Source organism: Amphibalanus amphitrite, unplaced genomic scaffold (genome assembly GCF_019059575.1).
Source record: "Amphibalanus amphitrite isolate SeventyFive unplaced genomic scaffold, NRLGWU_Aamphi_draft 001812F_arrow, whole genome shotgun sequence".
Taxonomy (NCBI): domain Eukaryota; kingdom Metazoa; phylum Arthropoda; class Thecostraca; order Balanomorpha; family Balanidae; genus Amphibalanus; species Amphibalanus amphitrite.
This window is the reverse complement of record NW_024883305.1, coordinates 13,942-41,550: the sequence shown is the minus strand read 5'-3', so window position 1 is coordinate 41,550 and position 27,609 is coordinate 13,942. Positions and strand designations below refer to the sequence as shown.

Sequence of the window (27,609 nt, the reverse complement as noted above, 5' to 3'; positions counted from 1 at the left end):
GCAGAGCTTGGCTCACGTGTCCATCCATCGCCCCCGTGACAGCAGTGAGGGGATACCACTGTGGCCTTAGCATCGGTGAGCCTACATCAAACTACGACTGGGCGGGCGGGGGTATACAGGGGCTTGGTGAGCGGTGCTACCCAGCTGCCGGTGCTACCCCGCCTTCCTTCAAACGTTTGGTCAGCGTCCGTCGTTCGGATACGCAGCTTATTTCCCAGACTTCTTAGTTGTAAAGCTTTTGACAAGTATATTTCCCAGCTCGCATTCAAAGATCAAACCAATACCGTGCCAGACCATCTTCGATCGAAGGCATTAGCCAAGGCTTTCAATAGAAGCAAACATCTTTTCAAAAACTCACTTCGTCGCATCAAAGCCAAAAAGTCCAAATTGATATGTTGGCTTTCAGTCATTCTATCTTTTGTGCTGAATTTGTTGAACTGTTGAAAAGAGTACATTTTTGCCTAATCCTCCCTGCACTGGTGAATAGAAAGAAAGTTATAAAACGAAAAAGTTGTTCGCGGCAGAATGGATACACAAATAGACACGAGGATAGAGGGTGAGGATAGAGAGAGAAAGAGAGAGAGAGGGGGAGAGAGAGAGGGAGAGAGAGAGAGAGAGAGAGAGAGAGAGAGAGAGAGAGAGAGAGAGAGAGAGAGAGAGAGAGAGAGAGAGAGAGAGAGAGAGAGAGAGAGAGAGAGAGAGAATGAAAACAGTGGGAAGTCATGGATGCCTTCACTCTGCCGGCTAGATTGCTACAGCCACGCATTGTTTTTTATTCTGAATTTGCGAAAAGTTTAAGGACATGGCTGAATAAATCTGGGTCTTCTTACAAATCATCTTCGGTCTCAATATTTGCAACGGGCAATTCCCAAGTACCCATTATGAGACAAGAGTCGATCCTGAACAAAGGTTGTTTCGTTGCAGGTCCTGACCTCTCGCATTCGATCAGCAGTTTCTACACACACGAGATAGTGATTCAGTCAGACACATCGTTGTGTCAACAATCGCAGAAACATATTGCCAGTCGGTATTTGCTTTATGCAATCAGAGTATGGGGACCATTAGCTGATTGTGTATATCCATTAGGCCAACAAATCCAATTAATTACCTACATCTTCTCATCTCGCGCCGTCATCTGATCAAATAATGCGGCAATGGTTTCCTCCTATCCATTGGGCGTGAGTCAGGCTAGCGAAGTTGGACGGAAGAGATCCCTCTAGAAATGAGCTTAATGGTATCAGAAACCTTGCAATTTTGTTTGCCAAAAGATGCACAACAATGCAAACACTTGGCAGCAAAATGCAATCGTAACGGGGCCTGCAGAAGATAGCCTAGAGCCCTAATCACGCTTGCAAGCCTGCATCTTCCTCAGACTCACGCAGGAGCTGTACTGCTTTCTACTCAAAGAAGCGCTTTTGCTTGTGATTAGATATGCTTCGAGCATTTTCCCCAACTCGTAGGTACTTATGACATGCTGTTTTAAATGATGATTGTTTACTACCCGCGAAAACATTTACGTTAGAGACACTACTCGTTTTCACGACGGCTAGTTTGTAGTTTGTACACATTTGGTCCACATTTGGTGCATATTTGGTGCCGATTTGGTCAAAATAGGTCCATTACGTTTCCAAATAGTTATCAATTGGGTTGCACTAGTTGCTTATATTACCTGATTTTTCAAGGTATCAGGCATTATTTTCGATTAAAACACTGAAATAAATTCATTATTTGTCTTAATAGAGATGTGTGCAGATTTGGTCGACTTAGGTGCATTCGCCAGATAACCCGTCGTGAAAACGGCTAGTGTGTGATCACCTCAAATCGATCACGACGTGATAAAGTTTTGCTTATGCTGGCTCCACTCTGCCGGATTTACTAAATCTATCGGAACCTCCCTCTCCCACGCCACCTGACCACTTGACATTGCCTTTTTTGGCAATGTAGCTAACTCATATATAGCGCATAGCTGTTAGCATAATTGAACGCGTATACTACCATTTATGAATATAGCTGTTTATGAATATATTTTTACAGATTTAAGGGTTAGGTGTGTTATGTTTAAATAAGTTTTGATACCGTAAACAACGAAGTTGATTACAGGTCAAACATTTATTTATTTTGTTCAGTTACGGCCATGTACAAAGGTTGAAATTTATTTAAGGGTACATCAATTAAACACACATTTAAATACATGCTTATTATTAGAATGCCCAATATAAACCTTCATATACATATAACATTTATTACAAAACATATTCATTGTTGTGAAAACTTTGTCGGGTAGTGATAATCGGCAAAGGTTAAAAACACATCCAGCAAATTAGGCTCCGTTGATCATCACCAAACTGGGTCGATAAATACGAGTATGTAGGCACGCATGCAGACATTACCTATTGCCCTGGTCGCCAAAGTCCGAACGGCAAACAGCCAGACACTGGCCAGACATACATATCAACCAGCATTGTTTGTGAACGAATAAAATTACCCCACAAAATTCTTCTTTAGGTGATAGGTACCTACACTTCTCGTATTTATTTATTTACGGAATAATCTTGATTGAAGGGAAAAAATTAACCACCAGTAAATGTCGACCATCGTAAGGTTCTACTGCTCTGCTGGATAAATAACGAGTTATATGACAAGATGGTTGTTGTTCTGTTTGGCACCCATACTCAATAGCGTGGTTCACTTGGGTCCGACACCTCATAAACGGAGTCCGGCTGTTCACTTAGGTGACAAGTGCGTACTATTGCTTTCAACACAAGAGTCCCAACCGCGATACTAGCTTTAGCGATTCCTCGCTATCCTTTGCAATTATGAAAAAGTAAGGTTTCATATAATCTTGCAGTTAACCAATTGCAAGGATAAAATCGATTAAACTCAGGTGAGCTTATATGTCTGAGCTGCCGGTCATAGAACCCCTTTCTTGAAACCAATACATAGTGTCATTTTCAAGCCACTTTCGACACCAGTTACACTACGAAGCTCAGCGCCGCCGTTTTCCAGCCGTCTCTCTCAGCTGTGAAGGGCTTCTACACCTCCACGACTGCATGGTTCAGCATCCATTCAATCAATCAGCTCGGTTCTAAGATCATATACCTACGAAAAGGATCGCAAACAGTAACAAGATAACAAAAGCTGCTCTACAAGGTTCACAAACATACAGTTGCCGTAGCACACACATCAACAGTAGTCAGTTGAGCCGTGTTCACGAATGAAGTTGACCAGTTACAGCCGTCAGAATTCTCATTATCGGTTCATTCCATTAGCTCTGTGCACGCTTTGGCCACTGGGTCTGAGTGCTTTCCCGAGTCAGAGAGGCCTTATAAGGTCCAGCTGATCCGATGTCTGTATCACCACAGAAAGTCTGTCGTGGCTGGCTGCAGTTCACACGCACCAACACTCGCGGTGCGCCGGCCGTGAGCCTCCCGGCGCGGTGTCCCTCTCAGTCACGAGCCTACCCGTGAGGTGACCATGTGCTCTCCGTGAAGTATCAGCGATCCGTGAGGTGATCGTCTGACCGCTTACCGCTGACCGGTAGTTGGCGTCCAGGACCGGTCACACCTGCAGGTGACAGACAAAGCTGAGTTAGCCTATAGTGTGTGGTGTCTGTTGTGTGTGTCTGTTTGTGTTGCCAGTGAGATGGAATGGGAGAACAACCTATGTGTGACAACCACATCACCGCGCAGTCTGTTACTCCTGTTATTAAATGATTCAATTGATACTGACATCAGCCATTCGGCCGCAATTTTCCCATCCTCTGTGTCTCCTGGTCCGGTAACAAAGGGGGCAGATTGGTGGGCTGCCATTAATCTCGCTTTGATTTCATATCTCTGCGGGTCTGTGACAGGTGCAGTGATTAACTCATTTGTGAGTCGGCGCCGCTGTATCTAATTCTGTCAGATTCAATTACATTTAATTACCGACGGCGCCGAGCGGCGGCTGCGGGCCGGCCGTGCTGACCGGTCCCTGTCAAACTGTTCGGGTGTTCATGGCTAGCCGTTCTCTGTCAGGAGTCAGGGTCACTGGTCTGAACGGAACTGAACGGTCCGTGTAACCGTAATGAGTTTATATCTGACTGGTCTGTGTTAGGGTTCCATATCCGACTGCTCTCTGTCAGTATTCTATATCTGACCGACCTGTGTCAGGGTTTCTATAACTGGGTCTATCTGTACCAGGATTGCCTATCCCCCCCCCCCCCGCGGCCTGCACCATGTCATGAGCTCCATATGACCGCCCGCCTCCGCCGGTGTATAAGCCGGTAAGCGGGCCTGCACCAGATCCGGCCTGGCCAGAGCTAATCTGGCCGCCCAGCCGTCCGATTATGTAGCCGTTCGTCCCCGGGAATCCTCAATTACTTCAATTACAGGCCAGTGATAACCTGGCGCGGGTTCGCGCTGAGCCGCTGTCCGCAGGCCCTGTCCACCAATATGGTGCCGCCGCTCCGCTCCGCCGGCCACAGCCCAACTCGCCGACCATTACTCGATGACGCCCGATACCAGCTGTAGCTGAGCCATCAGCCGGCGACCGTTGGGTGATGTCCGATCCCCGATCACCCGTACAGAGCGGACCGACCACCCGTGCGCCATCCGTGCTAATTCGGGGGAGGCAGGGATGGGGGGTGGGGGGAGTGGCACTTTGGTAGCTCTGCCCTATGCACACATAGACTGAGTTCTCAAAACGTTCGACGGTTGCATACAGCTGCCATTGAATAGCAAGCGACAACTTTCGGGATTTATTTCTCGAACGAATGCGGCCCATACGGATCGATCTGCACATGAAGTTGCTATGGAGCGCGGGAGTTGGTTTCAGGTTCTTCGCTAATGACCGCCCAAGTTCAATCTCCAGGGATTTCTGGAGATCGCCAGTAAATTCGGGTTTCAGCTGTGGCTGGTGCACTGCGGACCGGAGCGGCTCGTTCCCGGCTGAGGAGGAGTGTCTCCGCAGGGAGACGGGCCGGCCGCCCCGCAGCCTGACGAGTCGGCCGGGCGTGCATCATTTAGGGGTGACCCGCGGGGAAATCTGGCCCAACCCCAAACAATCTCCCCTGTGGCCGGACGCACGGGGCGCGGCCTGCAGGTGGAGCCAGAGGTCGGACAAAGGTCTGCACGATAAATCACCGCCAAGACCGACCATTAGACGGGCCGACATCCAGACGGGTCGACATAACGACTGACAACGCACCCACAGCGACCAGCACCCCATTCTGACAGTTATTTCCAGGCGGTAGCTCCTCGGCAGCGCTTCCCGATCCGTCAGTCTAGCCACTGACTTGTCTGTCGCCCGTTCACCACCCAACAGTAGGGCTCTGCCATCTCTGCTCTGGCGACCTCCTATGCGTCCTAGCGCGGGTCGATTCATTGGAGCCCTAACGTTCCGTGCAGAGTTGTGTCTCGAGAGGGCACGGTCAGCTGGCTGCTGTCCTGAGCACAGCCCCTCACCCCGCTCCTCCCCAGCGAACTATGCAGCCAGTCTGGTTCGAGAGTGTCAGCCCAGACGAGAAACTTCCCCACTTGGCGCCGAAATTAACTACAGAGAGTCACAGTGACCCAGTCGCGTTGATGGTATTGTCATGTTAATGTCAATGAGTTCAGGAAATCTGGATAAGATCCGAAATGATAATGATTATCAATTATAAGATATCTGTTTATGTAGTTTTTTTTTGCGTTGGGCAGCAAATCTGAACAGTTTTTTTTCCTAAAAGCACGTTATGAATAATAATTGAATATGATTTGGAATGTGTATGAGCGACAAACCGGTCAAGCGTATCTTTTCATCTTTTGTTTGTTTTGTTTGTTTTGTTTTGTTTGTTTTGTTTTGTTTTGTTTTGTTTTGTTTTGTTTTGTTTTGTTTTGTTTTGTTTTGTTTTGTTTTGTAATTTGTTTAGCTTTCACCCCGCTGGAAAGAGGACAAAGAGCTTCAATGAATTCCAGGACCCTTTCCTTTTTATTTGGCTCGAAAGACATGACATGACAATTCCCAAGTTACATGGGCTCCAGATAACCAGCGGGACATTATTCATGGGCGTAGCGGTGAGCTGGTCCTCAGCGGTGATCTCGGTAATGCAGCTGACATGTGCAATATCTCCTGTGACGGCATACGCTGCGACGGCAGACACGGATTTCTGGTCACAGTCGTGACGGTGTACGGCGTCGGCGCCGCCGCGCGGCTAGTACCAGACTCCGCCACTGGGCGCGCTGCGGACGCCGGCACAGCGGCGGAGCGTGCGTTCGCGCGCGCGCGCTCGAGCGGTGAGGTTCCCTAGGAAAAAAAAAACCATCAGGATTTTTCTGATGGTCTGATGGTGCATGGAAATTGGCCCACTGGTCTGATGGTCTGATGGTTTCTGATGGTCTGATGGTTTCTGATGGTTCAGGGGTCTGGTGGTTTGTGATGGTCTGATGGTTTGTGATGGTCTGATGGTTTGTGATGGTCTGATGGTTTGTGATGGTCTGACTCTGATGGTTTCTGATGGTCTGACGGTTCTGATCAACAGTCGCGCCATCAATTGATGGCGCGACTGTTTCAGGAATTCTGATAGTCACTGTGCTCCTTGGCGGTGTTCTGTGGTTCCTGTTGATCCTGGAGGCGCTCCCTTTCAATCACTTTCTGAGCCCGTGGTGATCCTGGTGATAAAAGGTACGATTATGAACACCAATATATTTATACCACCACCAATTGACAAATAATTTATCCCCCCAAAATTTTACCGATTTCGTTTTATTTTGCCTCTCCTCCTAATTTCAGGATCAGCCCCTTGTATCTCTCCGCAGACGATGTCGGAATCTCATCACGGAAACCTCTCCAGAGGACCTTCACGGGCAGACTTGGGTCGAAATCTTGCACATTTTTTGGGAAAAAGTCTTTGATGTCACTGTTATGCACCACACGTTTTACACCATCCTTCAGGAACTGGAAATGTACATAGGCGTACATCTCAACCGCAATGAAGCGCCAACAACAACGCAGCGTTTCACGCAGCGCCGGCATTTTTGAAAATATGTTTGTTTTCATTGCTTTTTAAAAGAACAAATATCCCAATAATTTTTACAAGTATCACTTCTTAATGATTTAAGAATATTATTTTCTATCAGAGAAAGCTTCTAACCGATTTTGGCAATTAAATAACTTCATTGGTCATGAAAGTACGAGAAATTATGCATGAGAAAGGCAAGTTATATTTCCTATTCCCTTCTTTTTAAAACAAAATAAATTTTTATTAATTATAAGTCATTATTTTAGTGTGTCGTTTTTCATCGTCATGCATTTAGAATAAACTTATTTCTGAGAACTGGCAACGCTGTTCGCTAGAGGAATTTCCGGTAGCTGTTTAAAGTGTTTGTTGGGGACCACGAGAAATAATTGAAAGAAATTTGGCTATTTAGAGCTCAGCACTCGCGATGTCGGCCCCGAAGCGCTATAAGGCTTTCTGATGAAATCTTTTTCTGATATAAGGCCTAAACTATTGAACCATCAAACCATCAGACTTTCCGTCAGTCAAACCACCAGACCATCAGCGCATGCATCTTCTGATGGTCTGATGGTCAGCAGGGTGACCATCAGACCATTAGGCTACACCATTAAAAACCATCAGACCATCACAAAAAACCATCAGACCATCACACAACACCATCAGACCATTACACAGAACCATCAGACCACCACACAGAACCATCAGACCATCACACAAGACCATCAGAAACCATCAGACCACCAAGCAAGACCATCAGAAACCATCAGACCATCAGCTAGAACCATCAGAAACCATCAGACCATCAGCCAAATCCATCAGAAACCATCAGACCATCAGAAAAATCCTGATGGTTTTTTTCCTAGGGAAATTTTTTTGCGATGCGATGCGATTTTTTCCATTGCGACGGTCTGTGCGCCAGCGAGGCGCAGCTGACACGTGCAAACCCACCCGACGTCTAATTCTGAGCCTGCATGGTGCGAAGTCACATTTTGAGTGATAACATGTAATTGAAATATTTCATATGATGCAAGGATCACTGTTATGAAATTCTAACAGTTTTAGGGTTAGGGTGACATTTTGAATGACAGTTTTGAAAGTGTTATGGTGGCGAGTTTCTAAACAATCTAAATGGTGAACGTCAACTTAAGATGTAAAAAAGGCTAAGTCAATAATTATTGTTTTATTTCGTAGAATGTGTCCAACCACTTTATCGTTACGCCGTGTTCACAATTAATGATCTACTGATGACGTGTTTGTGAAGTTCCGCTTCCAATGTTTTATAGGACCAATGATGCGCTTCCCAATGGATATTGTGAACAGCATAAGGAGAGGAAAAGTGAAAGAGGCAAACATGTTGGTTATATGGTGCCCCAATGTAATATGCGGGCACTGCATACCTATAAATGGGGATGGGACCTTTGTTTCACGATTGTGCATAAAACGCAAAATGGTATTTTTACGGCCATGAGAGCCGCAGACATATACCGTTATGGCCAGTTATAATCATAATCTTGCATTTCTTGTAGTACAGATCCGGGATCCCACGCCAGCATGTTTCGATAATTCATAAGCCCAAAGGTTCAGCCAGCTTCATTGGATTGGGGTGTCCTACTTTTGTGCGGAAAAGGGCGAAGAACCATCTCGTACTATATCTCGTATCATCACTGCGTCCGCTGCCAGACAGCATGTAACGACCATATTACAAACCAAAATGGCAATCAGGCGTAATACTCGGCAGTGCGGAGCGCCGACGAGCGGTGACGTTTGCCCCGAAATTGCAGCATTCATCTACTTCAGGGAGCGGCGCAATATCGGGATAGCAGCCGCGCGCCCGTCGAGCCGGAGCCGCCGTGGTATAAAATACACACCGGTGCCAGCGACAAGGAGCGGCGCGCCGTCACTCACCAACGCCTCCCAGCGAATTCTCAGCTCGCTCATGTGCCCGGCCCGGCCATCCGTCACATGGGGATGGGGCGCCGATCGGGGTGGGGAGGGGTAGCGCGGTCACGGGCCGTGTCGGGGGCGTGGATTCACGACCGCGCACTGCACATCGTCTGTTCTCCCGCGACACAATCTACAGAGCCAGCGAGGTCGGCGGACGGCGCCGCGTCAGCTCATCGAACCGATTGGTGATGAATGAGAGCGATAAGTCATCCAGACAAGTGTCGACATTAACTAGCAGGGAAAATTTGCAATTCCATGCATCGCATCATGCTGACACCGAATTTGTCTAATGATGAACGCATTTTTGGAGCGACGAATAAGGTCACATGATTGAAACAAAGAGCTACACATGACAATTGAATCCATGACAAACTTGCTGTTCACTTTTTGAGAACAAATTGCTCCTAACAATTTTTTCTCAACATTCATGGGCTTGTGTTTGTTTCAAGTATAAGTGGTGTAAATAAATACATGCGAAAATCTACGAGACATTTATTTTTATTGTCATTCGCCTACAATTTATGCCACCACTCGGAGTCGGACTACATTTCAATAGTTTGAGCAGACGCTCAACAAACTATTGGCCGGTTGTTTGGTTTACAGCGATGCCGGAAAGTCCACTAATACGGTCTATCCAGCAGCGTAACAGCCGACGCATTGGGCGCTCATTGACGATGTACGATCTGAATACTGGCAATCACCAGCGCTGCGTCCATCTCCGCTGCATTCAGTCAAATCGGACAGTATATACCGCGGATCGGGGGCCGTTTCGGGAAATGTCATCTGACGCGCGGCCCGGCACCGGAACTTGTTTATATGGCGTGTCAGCGCCGCCTCGAGTGGGTAGACGAGCTGTCCGAGATCCCCCGGATATGTCTTCCGGCGGCTAATACGGCGCCCGGCCGGTCGATCCAATGACGCAGCGGCGTATCACATAGCGGCGAGTCTATAACAGTGGGTGTATGTATAATAGTTTGTTGATTATGGGCGTATCACATAGCAGGACAGTTTGTGAATTATCGGAGCATCGCATAACAGGGAGTGTTTACACAGTCCATATAAACCAACCAACTACGCACCAAATTGCGAGTGTTTAGCACAGCCTCTGGATCGAAGATGCACTGAGAATAAGCAACAACGCACTTCAAGGATCAGCACTATGCACACAGTCCTGGGATCAGCGCCAAGAGACCGTGTTTTCCCAGCCTGTGGATTAGCACATATTCCGTAATCCGTGGATCAGCATCGAGAGAACACAGCCCGTGGTTTAGCAAACTCCGAGTTACCTTCGTGCAACATCACGATTACATGCCTTTTGAGATATTCTGTGATTCTTGTGTACGTCATAAATCATTCGGTGTCAGCATAAACTGATGTCGTGTCAGAGTCATTAATCCATGTATAAATCAAAGCTCGTGATATGATTCGGTTGATTGTCAAAAGCGTCAGCAACAAGTTATAGTGGGATGCCACGAGCGAGACAGTCAAATGAATACTGTGAAACTAATGGCCGTATCCTGATACACTAGAGCGTCTGAGTTGAATAACAGCTGCCGCGAGTCACATATGTCACATATACCCAACACCCGCTGCACAGCATCCACGGAGACTTTGTGGTGGTTTGTAAATGAAACAAATATAATACGAAAGCCTAAGGGGCTAGGTTATGGCTGTAATCGACACTCCGGACAGCATAATGGGTCACAAAGTATAGAGCGAGGTAACTACGGAAGTCATTCCGCATGCATATCAATGGATAAACAATGCTTATAGTTAGTGCCAGACGTCGTTATTCCGTCAAGCACCGCCTTGGCTCTGGGCAACGCACCTCTCAAGCTACAGGCTAAGTACCCCTGGGAGACCACTTTACGCAGTGGGAGAGCAATTTGTGAGGAACGATATAGAGCCCGTAGAACTTTAATTCGGCCTCGCGAGGAGAGCAATGTTTGACGGTTCCTTGGTACATATGTGGTACGTTTTTCACGTAAGCTGCTGTAACAATAACATGATCGAAATCCCATTTTCTTATTGAAACCGATACGTAATTACTATTTCGTTTATTCCAATTAACATTTTTTGATCGAAATGATCGAAAACAATTAACTCAGATCGTGCAGAACCGCAGATCTCACATTGATGATGTTATGATGAATATTTCACGAGCTATACGACATGAAGACACGAACACTTCTATGGGCTATAATAACCTAGACTTGAAATGGAATGGGCTCGCCCTCTTTTCCGGAAACTGTCTGCCCTCTCAGCTCGGTGTCCTGTTTGCTTTTTTGCTTGTTTTGATGGAAACAGGCTCCTGTGGCCTGAAAAGGCTATTATGGAGTTATGAGATAATAACATAGGGCAGAGACATTGAACTGTGTGGTAAAGAGCAGACTGTCAGCCCGCCTTTCCTTTCGCTTGTTGCCACCTGGTGAGCAGCTTCAGACCGCAACAATCCAAAGGCAAGGCTGGTGTGGGTAACTGATTGAAGAATAATTTGCACGTACGTGAAGGGAAGTTGATCCAATAACAATATGGATAGCTAGTACGACGCTTATCTGAATTGGCGTGAGTATCCGGTTCAACTACAGTGAAATGGCGTGGGTAATCGGTCCAACTGCAATGATCTGGCGTGGGAAGTCGGTCCAACTGCAATGACTTGGCGTTAATGACCAGTTCAACTACAATGGTCTGGCATGGGTAAACAGTCAGTCTAACTAAAATGAATCGGCGTGAATAATCGGCCTAACTAAAATTAAATGGCGTGGATAACCTGCCTAACTAAAATGAACTGGCGTGAGTGATAGGTGGTCCGCTCCGGTCCAACGGAAAGATGTGGGGTGGGTATACTGGGTAGTCGGTCAAACAATAAGGAACTAGCGTAGGTTACTAAATAGGTATCCAACTGAACTAGCATGGACACTGGACAACCACGGCGGCTCGAAGGCTATATGAACTGGCGTGAACTGTGGAGTGTAGACAGCAGCGGACCGGGTGCTAGCCAGCGACAGTGAGCGGGTGTCTGGATCCCCGAGCAAACCACAAGACACCTGTGGCGGTTCCCAGGAGCCGGTGAAATATATGAACAGCCAGAGAAGGTGAGGGACGGCACGCAATTCGTGACCCCAGCCAGCTCACACCACGAAAAGAACAGTCCGAAACGAACAGTATCACTGGGTTCAGTGGAGACCCTGGTATGGTGGTGACTGGTGAGCCTTCTGAGGGATTATCGGGACCGGACCGAGGACCTGGGTTGAACTACAGAGTCCACAGGAAACAAACCAAATGAAAATTAACTTCCTCCCTCACTTACAAAACTTACCTCTCATCGGAGTGAGACTTCGTTGCGTCTTCCATCCAGAGCTAGACGCTCTTAGCTTGGCACTGGTTGGAATCCGGTCTTCCCGGCGCGGCCCACTCCACCGTGAGTCCGTGTCTGTCCCTTCTTGACCAGGGAGAGCTACACCGGGGCTCCTCTGGCCAACCATCCGGTCCGTACAACACCGGCCAGTCTGTCCACAAGTTCACAACAGTCTCCATTTACAGCACCATTGGGACATCATACACTCTGAGCACACCTTACGAGAGGCGCCAACCAAACGTGCCCGCTTGAGTCCGGTTGTCTCTCAGCTGACCCTGTGTCCAGACTGAAGTGACCTGACAGAGGTCATCGGCCATGACCTGATCGAGGTCACCGGGCGTGACCTGACAGAGGTCACCGGACGTGACCTGGCCGGGTCAGCGGCGGCCAGGTCAGCTGGCCGTCTACTTGGGGATGATGTAGGGAGCCGGTCTCAGGCGGCGTCGCTCCATCGGGCCTCGTAGGCCCAGCCACTGGAGGGGGCTCCGACCTGGAACACAGTGAGGACAGGCGTCAGTGCTCCGACCTGGAACACCGTAAGGACACGCGCGTCAGTGTTCCAACCTGGAACACAGTGAGGACAGGCGTCAGTGCTCCGAGCTGGAGCACAGTGGAAAGCGAGCGTTAGGCACCAAGGCAATGATGCTCGGTTGGTATTCTATCTTATGGTAATTCAAATTAATATTCTGATGCTTTTATAAATTCTCATCCTGCCTGAGCGTAAACGGTAAAGCACACCAATTATTTCTTTTACAGTCGGTCGTCCTTCGCCCAGCTCAAAGGTGTTTTCTGGTAGGCATTATTGAGGTCTGTCAATACATCTGAGATCGGGATTCGAAATTGATTATGATATGGAATGAAGCCATGTGTGGAAGGCTCCTAGGAATAGGTCGCAGCTGATGCAAAATGACGGGTAGTCACGCGCGGAAGCCGCAAAAGAACAACATAAATTTGAAATGAAAGACAAATTGCAAGTTGGTTAAAGTTAACCTATACCCAGCACGCTTTTCCTTCCTGCCTAAATGCGTGCAACGCATAATGCATGTCCGCATTTTTCAAAATGATTTCATTTATACTAGCCGCGCTGTTCAGTTGGACTGGCATCTGACCACCACTGCATGTGTGCGGCGCGGTGCTGTAGGGCACTGCGCTGTCGTGATCCCCGCCGCCCGGCACCAGCCAATATCGCGGCACAAGAACGACAACCGGACGTCGCTCGAGCCGCCGATGCACTCGGCGCTCCATGAAAGCCGGTCAGCCGGCGGTGCGTGGTGCAATCATTGGACGGAGGCGGTCGCCCGGCCGCCGCGCCAGACACCCTCAAAATGTCCCGAGAGCAGGGGTGGTGGGATGGGTGGGGCGAGTGGGAGGGAGGTGGAGACTGGAGGGTAATACGCCAGTCAGTGGGACGCGTAGAGGGTGGGATTTCAGCTGAGGGGACGAGTAGGGCAGGCAGAGTGCTGTTCGGTGCGACGGTTGGGGTGGGTATAGGATGCCTGTCTTTTGGGCCGGATTGCTCCACACGCACCGCCCTTTCAGCCACAGTGCGGTGCTATTTTCGGCCGGGTCAGACCGGTTACTGCCAAAGGGCAGTTCATATACACATTGCACCGAATAACACACGAGGGCAGTGTAGTGTATCGAGTACCTAGTGCATCGGGTGTCCGAGGCTCGGCATCGGGCCCCCGGTAATACGAGTGTGAGGCGGCCGCACCCTGCTCGGCTCCAGTCAGAGCCAGCAGTCGAGAGGCTCCGCCCGGCCGCACAGCACGGCAGTGCCTTAGTGTTTTGCACCGCGAGTTTGTGAGAATACATCGGAATCCGGAGACGGCGGTGAACACTACATCTGGCGACGAGGACGAGATCCTGAATACTACCGACGATGAACGTCGAGGGGGTGTCGCCGCCAACTCCGTTCCTGGCGAGACCAGGAAAACCAGCACTGCCCTGGAGTGACTGGATTTTCAGTTTCCACAACTACCTGACTGCCCTGGGAGGTGAGGCCTACAGCACGGAGAGGAAGACGGCTCTCCTTCTGCACTGTGTCGGCGCCGAGGCGCAACGGGTGTACCGTACCCTACCGGTCCAGCCGAGGAGAGAAGACGAAGACGAGTTCCATGCGGCTGAGCGGCAGCTCGCCGAGTTTTATGAACCTCAGGTCAACGTGATCGCGGAGCGGTTCTTCTTCCGGCAGCGACGGCAAGAGTCGCACGAGCCAACGGCCGACTACGTGGCGGCGCTGCGCCGCCTGGCAGTAAACTGCTCGTTTGGACAAATGACAGACGCAATGATACGTGACCAAGTCGTGGAAGCAACAGTGCATCCGATTCTCCGCGAGCGTTTTCTGCAGGATAAGGGCCTGACCCTGGACCGCGTTCTGGAGATCGCCGAGGCATTCGAGCGATCCCGACGCGAGGCGACCGCCATGGCCGGGCCGGCGCGGCCCGCCGCCGACGGAGCGCAGTCACTGCATCAGATATCTGACGCTCGTCAGCGCCGCGGGCGCCGGCCCTGGCGACCCGCCCGGCGGCAAGACGACCGCCGCCCCGCCCCTGCCCAGTTGCAAGCCGACCGTCGTTCCGGACCTGCCCAGCTGCAACCGGACACGTGCCCCAGCTGCGGCCGGCGCCAGCACAATGAGCGCGGTCGGTGTCCCGCTACCGGTGCCAGGTGCAGGCAGTGTGGGCGGACGGGTCACTTTGCCGTGGTCTGCTGGTCTGGTGAACGGAACGACGACAGAAGGTGTCACGAGCTGACTGTTCTCTGCTGCGCCGTACCAAATACCGATAAGATGATTTGCGAAGTACAGATGGAGGTACCAGGTATCACGCAGACCGTGAATCTGCAAGTTGACACAGGTGCCACGGTGTCCGCTTTAGGACTCGGCATCGCCAGACGTCTCTTCAAAGGCAGTCATCTCAATAGAACGTCTGCTCGCCTGTTCGGTTTTGGTCGACACCAGTTTCAAGCGCTTGGCACGCTGCCAGCGCTGGTGACCTACCGTGGACGGCGAGCCAACACAGAGTTCTTCATCATAGATTCCGACGGTGAAGAAGCCGTCATGGGACTGGACCTGCTGAAGCAGTTGGACGTAAACCTGCACCCCGCGAGTGGGGCAATCGATCAGCTGGCGGTCACTGGGAGCGCAGAAGTCCCGGAACCGCCACCGTCTCAGCCCGACCCTGGCGAGATATGCTCACTGACAATGGTCCGTGGCCACCCCGAAGAAGCGGACCTGCATGAAGACAGCTCCACTGAAGAAGAGGTGATCGCTCTTCTGACAAATGAAGAGAGCGTGCTGACCGAGCAAGACGTCCGCACCGCATCAGCTGCTGATCCTGAGCTGCAGCAGCTGCGTCATCAGATCAAGCGCGGCTGGCCGAGCAGCGCCAAGGCCTGCCCGGTTGAAGTCCAGCCGTACTTCAAGATGAGACACGAGTTGTGGGTGCGCAACGACGACGTCATCCTGAGAGGAGCCCAACAAGTTGTTGTGCCCGTTCAGCTCCGCCGCAGATACCTGGAGCTGGCGCACAGCGCGCACGACGGAATCGTCCGCATGAAACAGGCGCTGCGGAATCTGGCGTGGTGGCCCGGCATCAACCGTGAGGTGGAGGAGCTGTGCCGAAGTTGCGAGCGCTGCCAGCACAGCGACGCAGTCCTCTCCCAGCGCGCACGCCCTGCGCCCATGCAGCCAGTCGACCTGCCGGACCGCGCCTGGTCGAAACTGGGAATGGATATCGTTGGTCCAATCAACGGAGCACCAGCGACTGCCCGTTACGCCATCACTCTGATTGACTACAGAAGCAAATGGGCGGAAGTCTGCCTGACGTCATCGACTGAGACTGAAGACGTCATCAAGTTCTTGTCAACTGTGTGGGCCAAAGAGGGCTATCCCGACGAGATCGTGACGGACAATGGGCCCCAGTTCACGAGCAGGGAGTTCACTGCGTATCTGGCCGCCCGAGGGGTGAAGCACACCAAATCGTCCGTCTACTGGCCTAGAGGCAACTCCGCCGTAGAGCGCTTCAACAAAACGTTCAAGTCGTGGATCACAGACTGTCCACCAGCAGCGTTCATTGACGAGGTACGCAAGAGCCTGGCGGTGTATCGAGCCACCCCACACACGACAACTGGGAAGTCACCGTCAGAGCTCCTGCATGGACGACAGATGAGGCTGAACCTGCCTGTCATTCAGCCGTCAACACCAGGAGCCGACAGTGTGGCGTCTCGAGTTCGACGCCGACAGCAGTCCAACAAGAGGTCCTACGACCGCCGCCGTGGCGTGACGACGCCGCGCATCACTGAGGGCGACTACGTCTGCGTGAGACGGCAGGGACACCGCTCGAAGACGTCCTGTCGGTTCACGTCTCCGGTGCGAGTCACTGGGCGCGTCGGTCCCGCAACGTACCGTCTGGCTGACGGCCGGACCTGGAACGCCGCCCATCTGGCCCGTCTCCCATACGCGCCGGCGTCTCCATCAGCATCTCCCCCCGCTGGGCCCGGCGAGACCACGTCGACCGCCACGACTTCCGAGGCCGACGCCGCTGGCCCGCTGACCTCGCTCGCCGCTGCTTCTCGCCCGTCGACCGAGACAGCTTGCGAGCCGTCACCGGACGCCGCCGATGTGAGCGTGCAGCGTCCCAGGCGAAGCGACCGTGTCTGTAGACGACCGGACTACTACGTGTCGCAGTGATGCTGTTCCTTTTTTTGCGAGAGGGGGGAATGTGTAGTGTATCGAGTACCTAGTGCATCGGGTGTCCGAGGCTCGGCATCGGGCCCCCGGTAATACGAGTGTGAGGCGGCCGCACCCTGCTCGGCTCCAGTCAGAGCCAGCAGTCGAGAGGCTCCGCCCGGCCGCACAGCACGGCAGTGCCTTAGTGTTTTGCACCGCGAGTTTGTGAGAATACATCGGAATCCGGAGACGGCGGTGAACACTACAGGCAGTTCCCACCAAGTGTGACGTCGTCCAGCCGGTAAAAAGGCCGAGCAGGTGTCTGGCCGGCGCGGCGAGAATGGATCGGCGACTAGGCCGTCTGTCACCGTCAAGGGCCAAACAAAACCGCGGCGGTCAGGGCGGCCGTGAGCGGGCCCAGCCGCCCTATTGAGGCCGGCCGCCGATGCCAGCGCGCCGTCAGCCGCGCACCTAAATTTCGGCCGCGCTGAGAGAATAGAGTGCCGTGGCTCGGCCGGCGGGTGGTCGGATCGCTAGGCGGACGGTTATTGTCGGGGCGGGGAAGGCAGGCCGGTGCATTTGGGCCTTCAATGAGACGAGGAGGTGCGACGCTGTCCTCTCAGTCATCATCCGTCCTCCACAGCCAATACCTACTGCCATCGCCATTGTCATGCCGTCCTCCGCCTGTCGGCCTCCTCGTCCTCTATTTAACACCTCCGGCCTCCCCATCCTCTCAGTCCCACCTCAGTCCTCCCAGTCCTCCATCCATCCTCCCAGTCCTCCGCCCATCCTCTCAGTCCTCCATCCATCCTCCCAGTCCTCCCAGTATCAGTATCACCCTCGTCTTCCAGCTCCCAATTTTTCACCTGCCATCGCCATCGCCGATTTCCTCCTCTCTCGTCCTCCGCTCCCGCGCTAAGAAGTCCTAATCCTCCTCCTCGGCCGCCCGGCACACTCGCCACCGCCGGAGAGCGGGGCGAGCCCGTAAATACACCTCGGCTCTCCGTACATCGCAGCCGGGATCGAGTGTTACAAGTTACGAGCGGGTCCGAGATGGAATGTGGCGGAGGGCCGACAGCTGTTCCGATGGGAGCCTGATCTGTTCGCTTCACTGATGGCACTGCGCAGCGGGTGTCGTCATTTTGCGGGAAGCTCGGCCTGTTTGTCTTGTAGGTTTCTGTTGGATTTCAATAAAAACAAGCTCGCAAACAACGAAGGAACTTCGCCAAGTTTGCGAGGAAAAATAAACATACAAGCGTAGCTGACAGAAAGCCTTTTTTAGCAGGATCAAAGGCTTGCTTGCAGATCAGAAGCTATCGCACACGCACAAAATTAAGATAAAAGAATTACAGCTAAATGTCTGGTTACACACGGGTCTCAGTATCCCATATTGCATTTGATCTTGATCTGTGGCTACCCGATCTTTGAATACCTCACATCACTCCAACCGCGCAGACTCACTGTTCATACCGTGCTCACTGTTCATACCGGCACCAGATACAGTCCCGTTCCACTCGACTTCTCGGATCAGCATGCCTCGAAATTGGCCGCGCGGGACTGCTCAGCTATATGGCCCATCATCTAACAGATATGCTGCGCTGCGCTGTGCCCCAGCGCCAACCATCATTCCTGCTCAATGAGATGGCACAAGAAGGAAAGCTGCCCCATTATTCGTGCAGTATTGAATCAAACCACTAAGCAGAAATCGACGCAAAAACGTTAAATACGCGCGGTCCAGGCCTAGGTATGTAATCGTCTTGATAAGTGCAGCATTCTGAAGCCATTTGCCATCGTAGAAGCAATCATAGTACTGATAGCTAGCATCGTTCATAAGTCAATAAACCAAAAATAAAAAAGTACGTACGCAAAGCTTTGTTCCCATATATTCAAGATTATTCAAACGCTAATAAACTAAAATCGCGAAGACTCAATGAATAAAAAGTAAACCAGGCCGAGCACTGCACTTCACTATAAAGTTGCGTTGACTTTGGAGTAGATGCCTGCCTTCTGGGAGATGGCTTTCAAAGCTGAACAAATGGGACATATTTTCTTTGCATTGGTGTAGTTTACATGATTGCGGAAAGATTGCGCGTAGCGTAGGATTCAGATTCAGAACTGGCCTCATCAGTCGCGAGAAAACCAGCCATGTGTGTTGAGACCACAAATACCACAGAAAATTGCTCACTTACCGGCCGAAAAGTCAGACCGAACAGATAGACTGATCCACGGCTGGCTAGCAGGTCAGCTAGGTATATGTGTAACAGATTATTGGATACATATTCCACCGCTAAGCCATTCCAGCACCATATAACAGTATCGACTTGAGTGACTTGAACGCGGGGATTTCTCACAATAATCCAACCGTCACAGGACGGATCGATCGACATTCCACAATATCGGCCAGGCTATGCTGATGGCCAAACTTAGTCATTGTTGATCAGTGAACCTAAGATAGCGCGCTGCAACTCCTGCAACACTTTCTTTCCGATCGTGACTGAGCTCTTCAGTCATCAACAGACGCAATAAGATGATCCCTGTCTCTGAGAACGTGCTCCTTGATCTGTACCCGGGAGAGCCAGCAAATACGCCTGTTTATGTAGTAAATATTCATGGTTTCCTGTCATAATATATGCAGGGCGTGTAGATGTGATGCTTTTGCCATCCGAGTGTGCACTGGCGCACAAATCTCCAGAGACACACAAGAAAGGCACCGGCAGAGCAGGAAACGGTAACTAAGTTTGCTTTGCGTGCGCGCCCTTAACGAGCTTAGAGAATATAGGTCCCGGCGGTAATGGCCCGACGACAAGAGAGGGTGGATATGGTCTCCGGTCGGCGCAGAGTCCCAGAAAGCCGTAATGCTCGGACGCCGGACGGACAAACATGGGAAAACAGACACAGAGGACCGGAGGTGGTCACAGAGGCTCTCAGCATCTCTTTTTCAGATGGGCTGGTGAAAGAGGAGACAGCGAGAAACAACATTAGCCCATTTCAACTTCTATTGCTAATGTACGCTCTTTCTAAAGTTATCTGTAAAAACAAAAATTGCAACATCATCTTCGTCACGAATAAAACAGGTCACTAAACACTATCATTAAAAACTATCCTTTTGTCATGAACCTTTATTGCCTATATAATGGTCCACATACATTCTACTACCAATAACGTCCTCTTATTATCACCATGTGGTCCTCGATCTCACAATCTACTCACCATCTGGAGCGAGGAAGGCCTCGGGAAGCTCGTAGCCCCCATCCAGGGTAAAACTGAAACAAACAATAACAAGTGTTAATATTTATATGGCATTCAGGTGAGCCATGAGAGCCGATAAAAGATAAGATAAGATGATCTTGGCTGTGGTAGATGATCATTTATCCTTCCTACCTACCTGGCAGCAAACCCGTTCGCAACTGTCTAAATCAATACCTGCGAACCGCGCTAAGTTGTTTACCCTCCTCTGTCGATTATCCCGCTCCCTGAGCTCGCGGTCCGCATTCCCAATGGTGCTCCAATTTGGTCCGGATTCCCCCGCACACTCTGCCCCGTCCGCGGTCCGACCGCGCTGTTCCACCTGAGCACCCATCGCCGGCAGTCTGCTGATCTGCGGGCGCCGCGTCTGTAAACACCGGCCCCGAGCCTTCCTGACGAGCACGCTCCCACCTGCGGCTGTCGACACTCTTGGTGAGCTTGGCCACCCGCGAACTCTCGGAGATAAGCCGCGCCCGGTCCAGGATGTTGAGCACGCGCTGCCGCTGGGGCGGAGCGGAGGGGAGCGGCGCAGGAGGTCTGGTCACGGGAACGGCCGGCTCCGGCTCCTCCGAACACTGGCGGGGGAGTAAAGCACGGTCAAACACACAAACACACGTACTTACTACACACAAGTACACTAGCACACTACAGCGAATATAGGTGCATGAGGAGGCAGAGGGAGAGAAAGAGAGAGAGAGAGAGAGAGAGAGAGAGAGAGAGAGAGAGAGAGAGAGAGAGACCCAGAGAGAGTGAGAGAGAGAGAGAGAAAACAAAAGAAAGAGAAAAAGAGAATGGGAGAGGAGAGAGAGAGAGGGAGAGGGAGAGAGAAAGAGAGGGAGGGAAAAACGCGATGAGCGAGAGCACAGAAAGAGCGAGAGAGTGAAAGAGGAGAGAGGAGACCGGAGAAAAGAGAGGGAAGAGAAAAGAAGATAGACAAGAGTGTTCGTTAGCACAAAATTGACACAGAAAGTGAGTATAGCATGAAGTTAATGCTGCGGTAAATGTTTATGCAGCCATGCAATAGGCCCTGATTTTAATTAATTAAAGGCGCCCCGATAGCTTGGTACACCAGTCATGCATTGCATAACACAGCAAGCAAAAACTTCTTGCTGAAGTAAGCATTTATAGCTTGGACCTTGGGGAAGGACGTTACTTTTCAGAACAACTTGCTAACATACTTTGATCACTTCAATGCTATTTAGGAGATCAAACGATCGGTATGGATCAAACTTCGTTTGATCGCGTGGACTATGGATAGCAGACAAACATTGGAACTTTGTAAAAGCCGATAGATTTATGATATTTTTTTTTTGCGCAAAGTTACGGCTGGTAAAGACAAGGGACTAAATTGTACATTTTGTTACCAGGACATTTGTAGTTACCAGACAAAGACACCCCACCCGCCTCCTCCACGTAGACTCCTGACCTTGGGGTCGTTCTCGGGAGGTGGACTCCTGACCTTGGGGTCGTCCTCTGGTGAGTGCAGTCCGGCGTCCTGACCCGGTGATGATCCCGAGGCCGTCTCCTCAGCCTCAGCGCCGACTGACTCGCGGTGTTCGGCCCCGGCTGGCTGACGGCCGTCCTCCTTCAGACCGAGACGCTTCATCTCCCGCATCTGCTCCTGGCGGATCTGCCGGACAACAGACAAAGTCAGACAGTCAGACAAAGTCCCTGCGAATCTGCCGGACTGCGGACAGAGTCAGAGTCCTGGCGAATCTGTCGGACAACAGACAGAGTCAGAGTCCTGGCGAGTCTGCCGGGTCAACAAATGTAGAATCATCGAGGATGACGATCACCAGCGGACCAAAATTGGATTGTCACCACACCGGGCACAATGCCGCACCCAGACCGACACGCAGACGCACCATTGCACCGGACCAGTGCACGGAGTGTCAGCACGAATTAGGACAAACAACAACGGTCATGATTCTATGACAGCTGTGACACATGACATAGTTATACGACCTGACCCAACTGGACCTGTCACATATCCGGACCTGACTCATACTCAGATAGATGTACTTACCACACCGTAACACTTCCCCAGAAGTTTCTGTTATCGATTTACGTGTCAGCCTCAGCGTGCTAAGGCTTTACGTTCCCGTGCCCATTTTCTGCGTCCGCTCCAATTGAGTTGCGAGACGACAAGCGTGAGTTCCGGTTGTCCAACGGAACAAAGCTGCGGCAGACTTGACAAGAGAGAAATCGGTGGCTTCGGCAACTCCACGCACGCGACAGACGGTAACAAATACAACAAACTTTAATCGTTACACCCAACTGCTCGGCTAAAAAGCTCGGATTAGACGACATATTGTCGCAAAAGCGTGAGCTGAGCCATCAGCATGGAATATTCAGCATCTGCGAACTAAAGAGGAATCGGTACTGAAAACGGACATAAGTAGGTGGAGAGATAACCTCGGCGAGCGGTTCCGTTTCACCAAGGCTTCGATATGATATTTATCTCAACGAAGCGGCAGCGCGTCCTGGCTAGGCAGCCGAAATGTCTGAACTGATCAGCAGCCGTGAGATGCAGTCTCAAAATGTCTCTTGTAAATGAATAAGTCACCTTGGAATTTCAAAAGCACTATAATTATAGTAACCGCAAAAGAAGGCATAAACACAAAAAGCAAGGTGCGATTAACGAAGGTGTTCGTAGTTTTGTGTTGTACTTTGTTTTATTAGAAGCAATTCGAATACCCAAATGTCCTGATAGTCTCGTAATTTAACGAGCTTGCCAAGTGTAGCGGGAATTGTCGCAACGCTGCCTTTGTTGTTCAATCTGGGCGTGATGAAGGTCGCTTCACTGGTGCCAGACATGTCATGCCAGACCAGACGTTTCATGTCTGGCAGCAGTCAGGCGCCCTTCATCCAGCTGTCGCCCCCGACTGCAATGTAAGCATAACAATGCATGCACCGACGGAGAGTATCGCGTGTCGTCACCATTGATTTAAATAGGGCTGGTCTGTGCTGTGAGCTTGTTGCCAGGGACTAGGGAGGATCTAAAACATAGGCAATGTTGAATTTAAATGTATTCAATGAAAAAACCTACGTGGCTGGTCCAGGGAAGTATCAGCTCAAACCGCTAAATAAAGGTGGTCATAATGCACAGACGGGTCAATCACAGAGATCAGGCGTCCTGAATTATTACCTTTATTACAAAGTGGACGTAACCACCAACTAAATTGCTCTAACTGTGCGCACATCAAACTTGCTCTCGCTCTACCGAACGCACCTGCCCACCCGCTGGAACTTGGGCGGACGCAAACAAACAGTTCAAACAATCCCGACTGACAGCGCATAACTCGGCGGGCCAAGTTACGCGCGCTATCACGGAGCTCCGCGCCCTGGGTATGGCGGAGAGCCTCTGATTGCCAGCTGGGCCACTTGGCGCTTTATTTGCGCAGGGCGCACCGGCGGCCGTTTGTCGTACCGCGTGTCGTCGTTTGTCGTACCGCGGGCCGCCGTTTGTCGTACCGCGGGTCCCCGTATTCTGTACCGCGGGCCGCCGCTTCTCGTACCGCGGGTCGCCGTTTGACGTACCACGGGCCGCCGTTTGACGTACCGCGGGTCGCCGTTTGACGTACCACGGGCCGCCGTTTGACGTACCGCGGGTCGCCGTTTGACGTACCACGGGCCGCCGCTTGTACCGCGCGCCGCCGTTTGTCGTACCGCGTGCCGCCGTTTGCCGTACCGCGGGCCGCCGTTTGTCATACCGCGGGCCGCCGTTTATCGTACCGTGGGCCGCCGTGTATCGTACCGTGGGCCGCCGTTTGTCGTACCGCGGACCGCCGTTTGTCGTACCGCGGGCCGCCGTTTGTCGTACCGCGGGCCGGCATCCCCAGTCGTCAGCCGCCCCCGGAGATCAGCGGCTCTCCGCTGACGGCACCGCTGACCCGGCGGGCTCGTTTCATGCATTGGAATGGCGCAGCTGGGGACAGCGGCCGGTCCAAATCACCGCCGGCGGAGACGGACTGGTGATGGCACCCGTGGCGGCACCACTGCAGGTGACCAGCGGCACCACCCAGAGGCACCACTTAAAGGCACCACCGAGTGACACCGGCAGCCAAAACTGAGAACGCTCGTTTAAATAGAAATACATTACAAATTATATCCGCTTGTGCATGCTTTCAATCGATTAATTGAATGGCCCCAAAATTAAGTCAAAACTTTTACGTTCTCCAGAACCCAAATTAATGAGCCCGCAAGACATAAATATAACTAAAACAACTTCAAACTTGAAAGCATATCGTTAAAAACCGTTGCCAAAGCACACACTCGAGCGTGCTTCTTGAACAAGCTTGTCAAAACAGCGGGGTAATCTTGGCCCACAAGTACACCCCCTGGAGACTTCACCACCATCAACCAACCAGGCTATTCATTCTGACGCAAATCGGTGGCCATTTTTCTGCCTCAGCCTCGCTGTTTTTTGTTTTCAATCGGCACCTGTCTTTCCGCGGCAGAGACCAAATGGGCATCGAGCTGAGTGCGTTCGGCTGGGTAGAGCCGCCCGCGCCCGGACAACAGCTACTTATCGTAACACGGAATCTCAGCCACAGGCGCAACACAAAAACACGCCTGTTTCTGGACGCGTTGGCATATCAGAGAGTTTTTTCCCCGATGCAACCAACGCCAACGGCTCCCCTTGGGTATATTGTCTGTGTGCTTGCTTTGTGGAGCGTGGTGAGGCGTCAGACTGTTAGAGCATTGCGATCCGACGAATCCGTGTAGAGTCCGGCAGAGCTGTGGCATGGATCGACGGACATAAGGCACGGGTCAACGTGACGCATCCTTGGTATACAGAATGGCGGCCCGGGTGATAAACTATCCCACTGTTCCCACTGTTGGCCTGTTCCCGGACCTTACCACCCGTTGGAAGGGGGGGGGGGAGACGTTTCGGTCCCCTAAGATCTTGGGATGTTACCAAACAGTTTTCAAAATTCAAACGGCAATTTAAAGCGCGGCACATGTACTATCGGGATAGCGTGAAAATCTTACTTTACTGTCAGTGCTGGTGTCACAGGCTACGAGACGCGGAGACGAAGACGACGCAACAGTTCTTACAATCATCCAACAGTTAACCAGATCTAAGACGATCCTTCGTCAGGCCGACCTGCTTGCTGAGCCGCCGCAGGGTGACGGCCCAGCTTCGAGGCGCGCGCAGGGTCCCCGAGACATGAAAAACGGTGCCACCACCCGCTGGCCGACATCGGAGCCAAGCTAACATCCGGGAAGAGCCTGGAGTGCATGGCCAGCAAGCACGAGCGGCAAAGAAGGAAATGGCCGCATTCAGGCTTTTCATTGCCGGCGGAATGATGACAGAGAAGGTAAAATGGACAAACAAGACTTTGGAAGAGGAGCAGAGGCGTGTGAAAACCACCTACTCCGGTCACAGCAACACGAAGATGCAGCATATGCTGCAAGACGTAACAGTCACAAAAATATGGGCGTTCATATGCTGCAAGACGTTTTTGCGTCTTGCGCGGATTTTAGAACCGACTGATGGTTCTGGAACTGTTCTCAAAAGGAACTGGATCTGACATCTTCAGTGCAACTATGGGGGCAACGAGCTTCTGTACTATTCTGAGGTTCGTCACGGTCGATGATCGAACGACCCGGGATGACCGACGAGCTGCAGACAAGTTCTACCCGCTGCGGAACCAGCTGGACGAATTCAATTCAATCACGAGCTGCACCGCCACCTCCAGCCGTCGGAATCTGTGACGCTCAACGAGCGCCTTGTCCGATTCAAGGGTCGATGTGGTTTCCGCATGTTCACGAAAAACAAGCCAGGTTAGCACGGCGTTCTCCGTACTTTGGCGGAATCGTCACTGCGCTACATGTTGAAGGTGTTCCCGTACAATGGGCAGCCAGCAGCGCTTGACTTAGCGCCGCCGAACGCCCACCTTGAGTCCGTGCCGAGTGCCGATACTGGCGTTCTTTGTGGTAGAAGAGCTAAAAGGAAGCGACAAAACCTCACGATGGACCGCTTTTCACGTCCATGGAAGTCGCCGACAGCCTTCTAGCCTAACTATCGTCGGTCTCGGTACCATCGACTGGCGCCGGAGGATTTCAGAAGAGCTTAAGGAAGTGAAAGGTTGCCAGGAAGGCAGCAGCCTTTTCGCATTCAACGGCGATAAGACCACGGTGTTCTTCTACCCAAAACCGGGGAAGGTGGTTACCGCGCTGTTGACGCAGTGCTATGTTGTTATGGTGGACTCCAAAACAAAGAAGCTGAAAATCATCATATACTACAATGCTAACAATGGAGATGTAGGTTAGATGTGATGGACTCATGGTACCACCCACCAAAGCAAAGAGAAGGGGAGGGGCAAGCTCCTGCAAGATATCTGTTTACCACGTGGATAAGATGCTCAGTTAGCTGGAGGAAAAGCCGCAGCATACACGAAAAAAGCTGACACGAAAGCTCTTAGTAGACACTGGCATCCGTGTCGGACTATGACCACAGTCAGACAGCGCCTTCATGGTCTTCTCTACACCTACAAGAAGGTACGAGCTGAACCAGCGACGATGAGCTCCAAATAAAACAGAAGGAAAAGGACAGAGTATGTCAATCTGCCAGGCCGGCGCTGGATGAAGGCAAAGCAGTCTCCACATGGATGAATGTAACGTCAACCTTTTTCTGAGACGTTCATGTGGCCGCTCCCGTACGGGATCGAGATGATCCACGAAAACCCTCACCTCAAAAGGTCAGAACGTGCACATCATCGGCGACGTGTTTCAGATTGGCCTTATGTACTGAGAGCATCGTCCAGGGTCGTTTAAGAAAGAGACTGCGTGGACTGAATAAGAGCAATGCTACGCTTGTCTCTCCAGCTGATGGAAGGGTATATAGGGCCGTGGATGTAAGAAGTCATCCATGTATGTGAGAATGCCCCCTGTCGCGTTGGACTGGAAGAAGTGCTGGACTCTGAAGGAAGATGAATATCGCAACGCACCTGACTCCCTGAGGTCGGGACCCTGCAGCTTCTGGGCGAATGCCAACCATGCTCAATCGTGCAAGCGAAATTGTTGCATGATAAGCTCCTCATTGCATATTTTCCATAAGTAACAGCCCAGAACGATATCTGCAAGCTCTTCCTCAGACCACCCTGCGCCATTAACCAGAGTGGCTCGGTCCTTTTCAGCCCCAGCAGTGCTCGTAATGGCTTTAATGACTTTAAGCGGCTCTCGAGATGCCGCTTAGCAGGCACGGTTCGCGTGACTGGTCATAGGGATGGGGAACCGGTCACGGAAACTCACACAAAAGAGCATGCAGCTGGCCATCCAGAGAGACCCAGCGCCACAATGTTCGCTGCTCCATGTGAGCTTCTTCCGATCATCGACCAACACTGAAACAGTTCACTGTTCAGCGTGGATGCTCTGAGAACTTGTTGGGTGCAATCACTTCGTCACTAT

General features: G+C 51.4%; 1 protein-coding gene across 1 annotated transcript in view; it reads right to left on the bottom strand.

Annotated features, from left to right (window-relative positions):
• Positions 1–3,078: 3,078 nt before the first annotated feature.
• The window catches only part of LOC122375296 (KH domain-containing, RNA-binding, signal transduction-associated protein 2-like), a 37,815-nt gene continuing 13,284 nt past the window's right edge, over positions 3,079–27,609 (bottom strand). The window contains exons 3-7 of the mRNA XM_043354599.1: positions 21,653–21,823; positions 20,605–20,768; positions 20,158–20,210; positions 12,237–12,765; positions 3,079–3,564 (exon numbers count right to left, since the gene is read on the bottom strand). Coding sequence (XP_043210534.1) covers positions 12,680–12,765; positions 20,158–20,210; positions 20,605–20,768; positions 21,653–21,823 — 474 coding nt within the window. The 3' untranslated portion in view covers positions 3,079–3,564; positions 12,237–12,679. The remainder of the gene's footprint in view (positions 3,565–12,236; positions 12,766–20,157; positions 20,211–20,604; positions 20,769–21,652; positions 21,824–27,609) is intronic.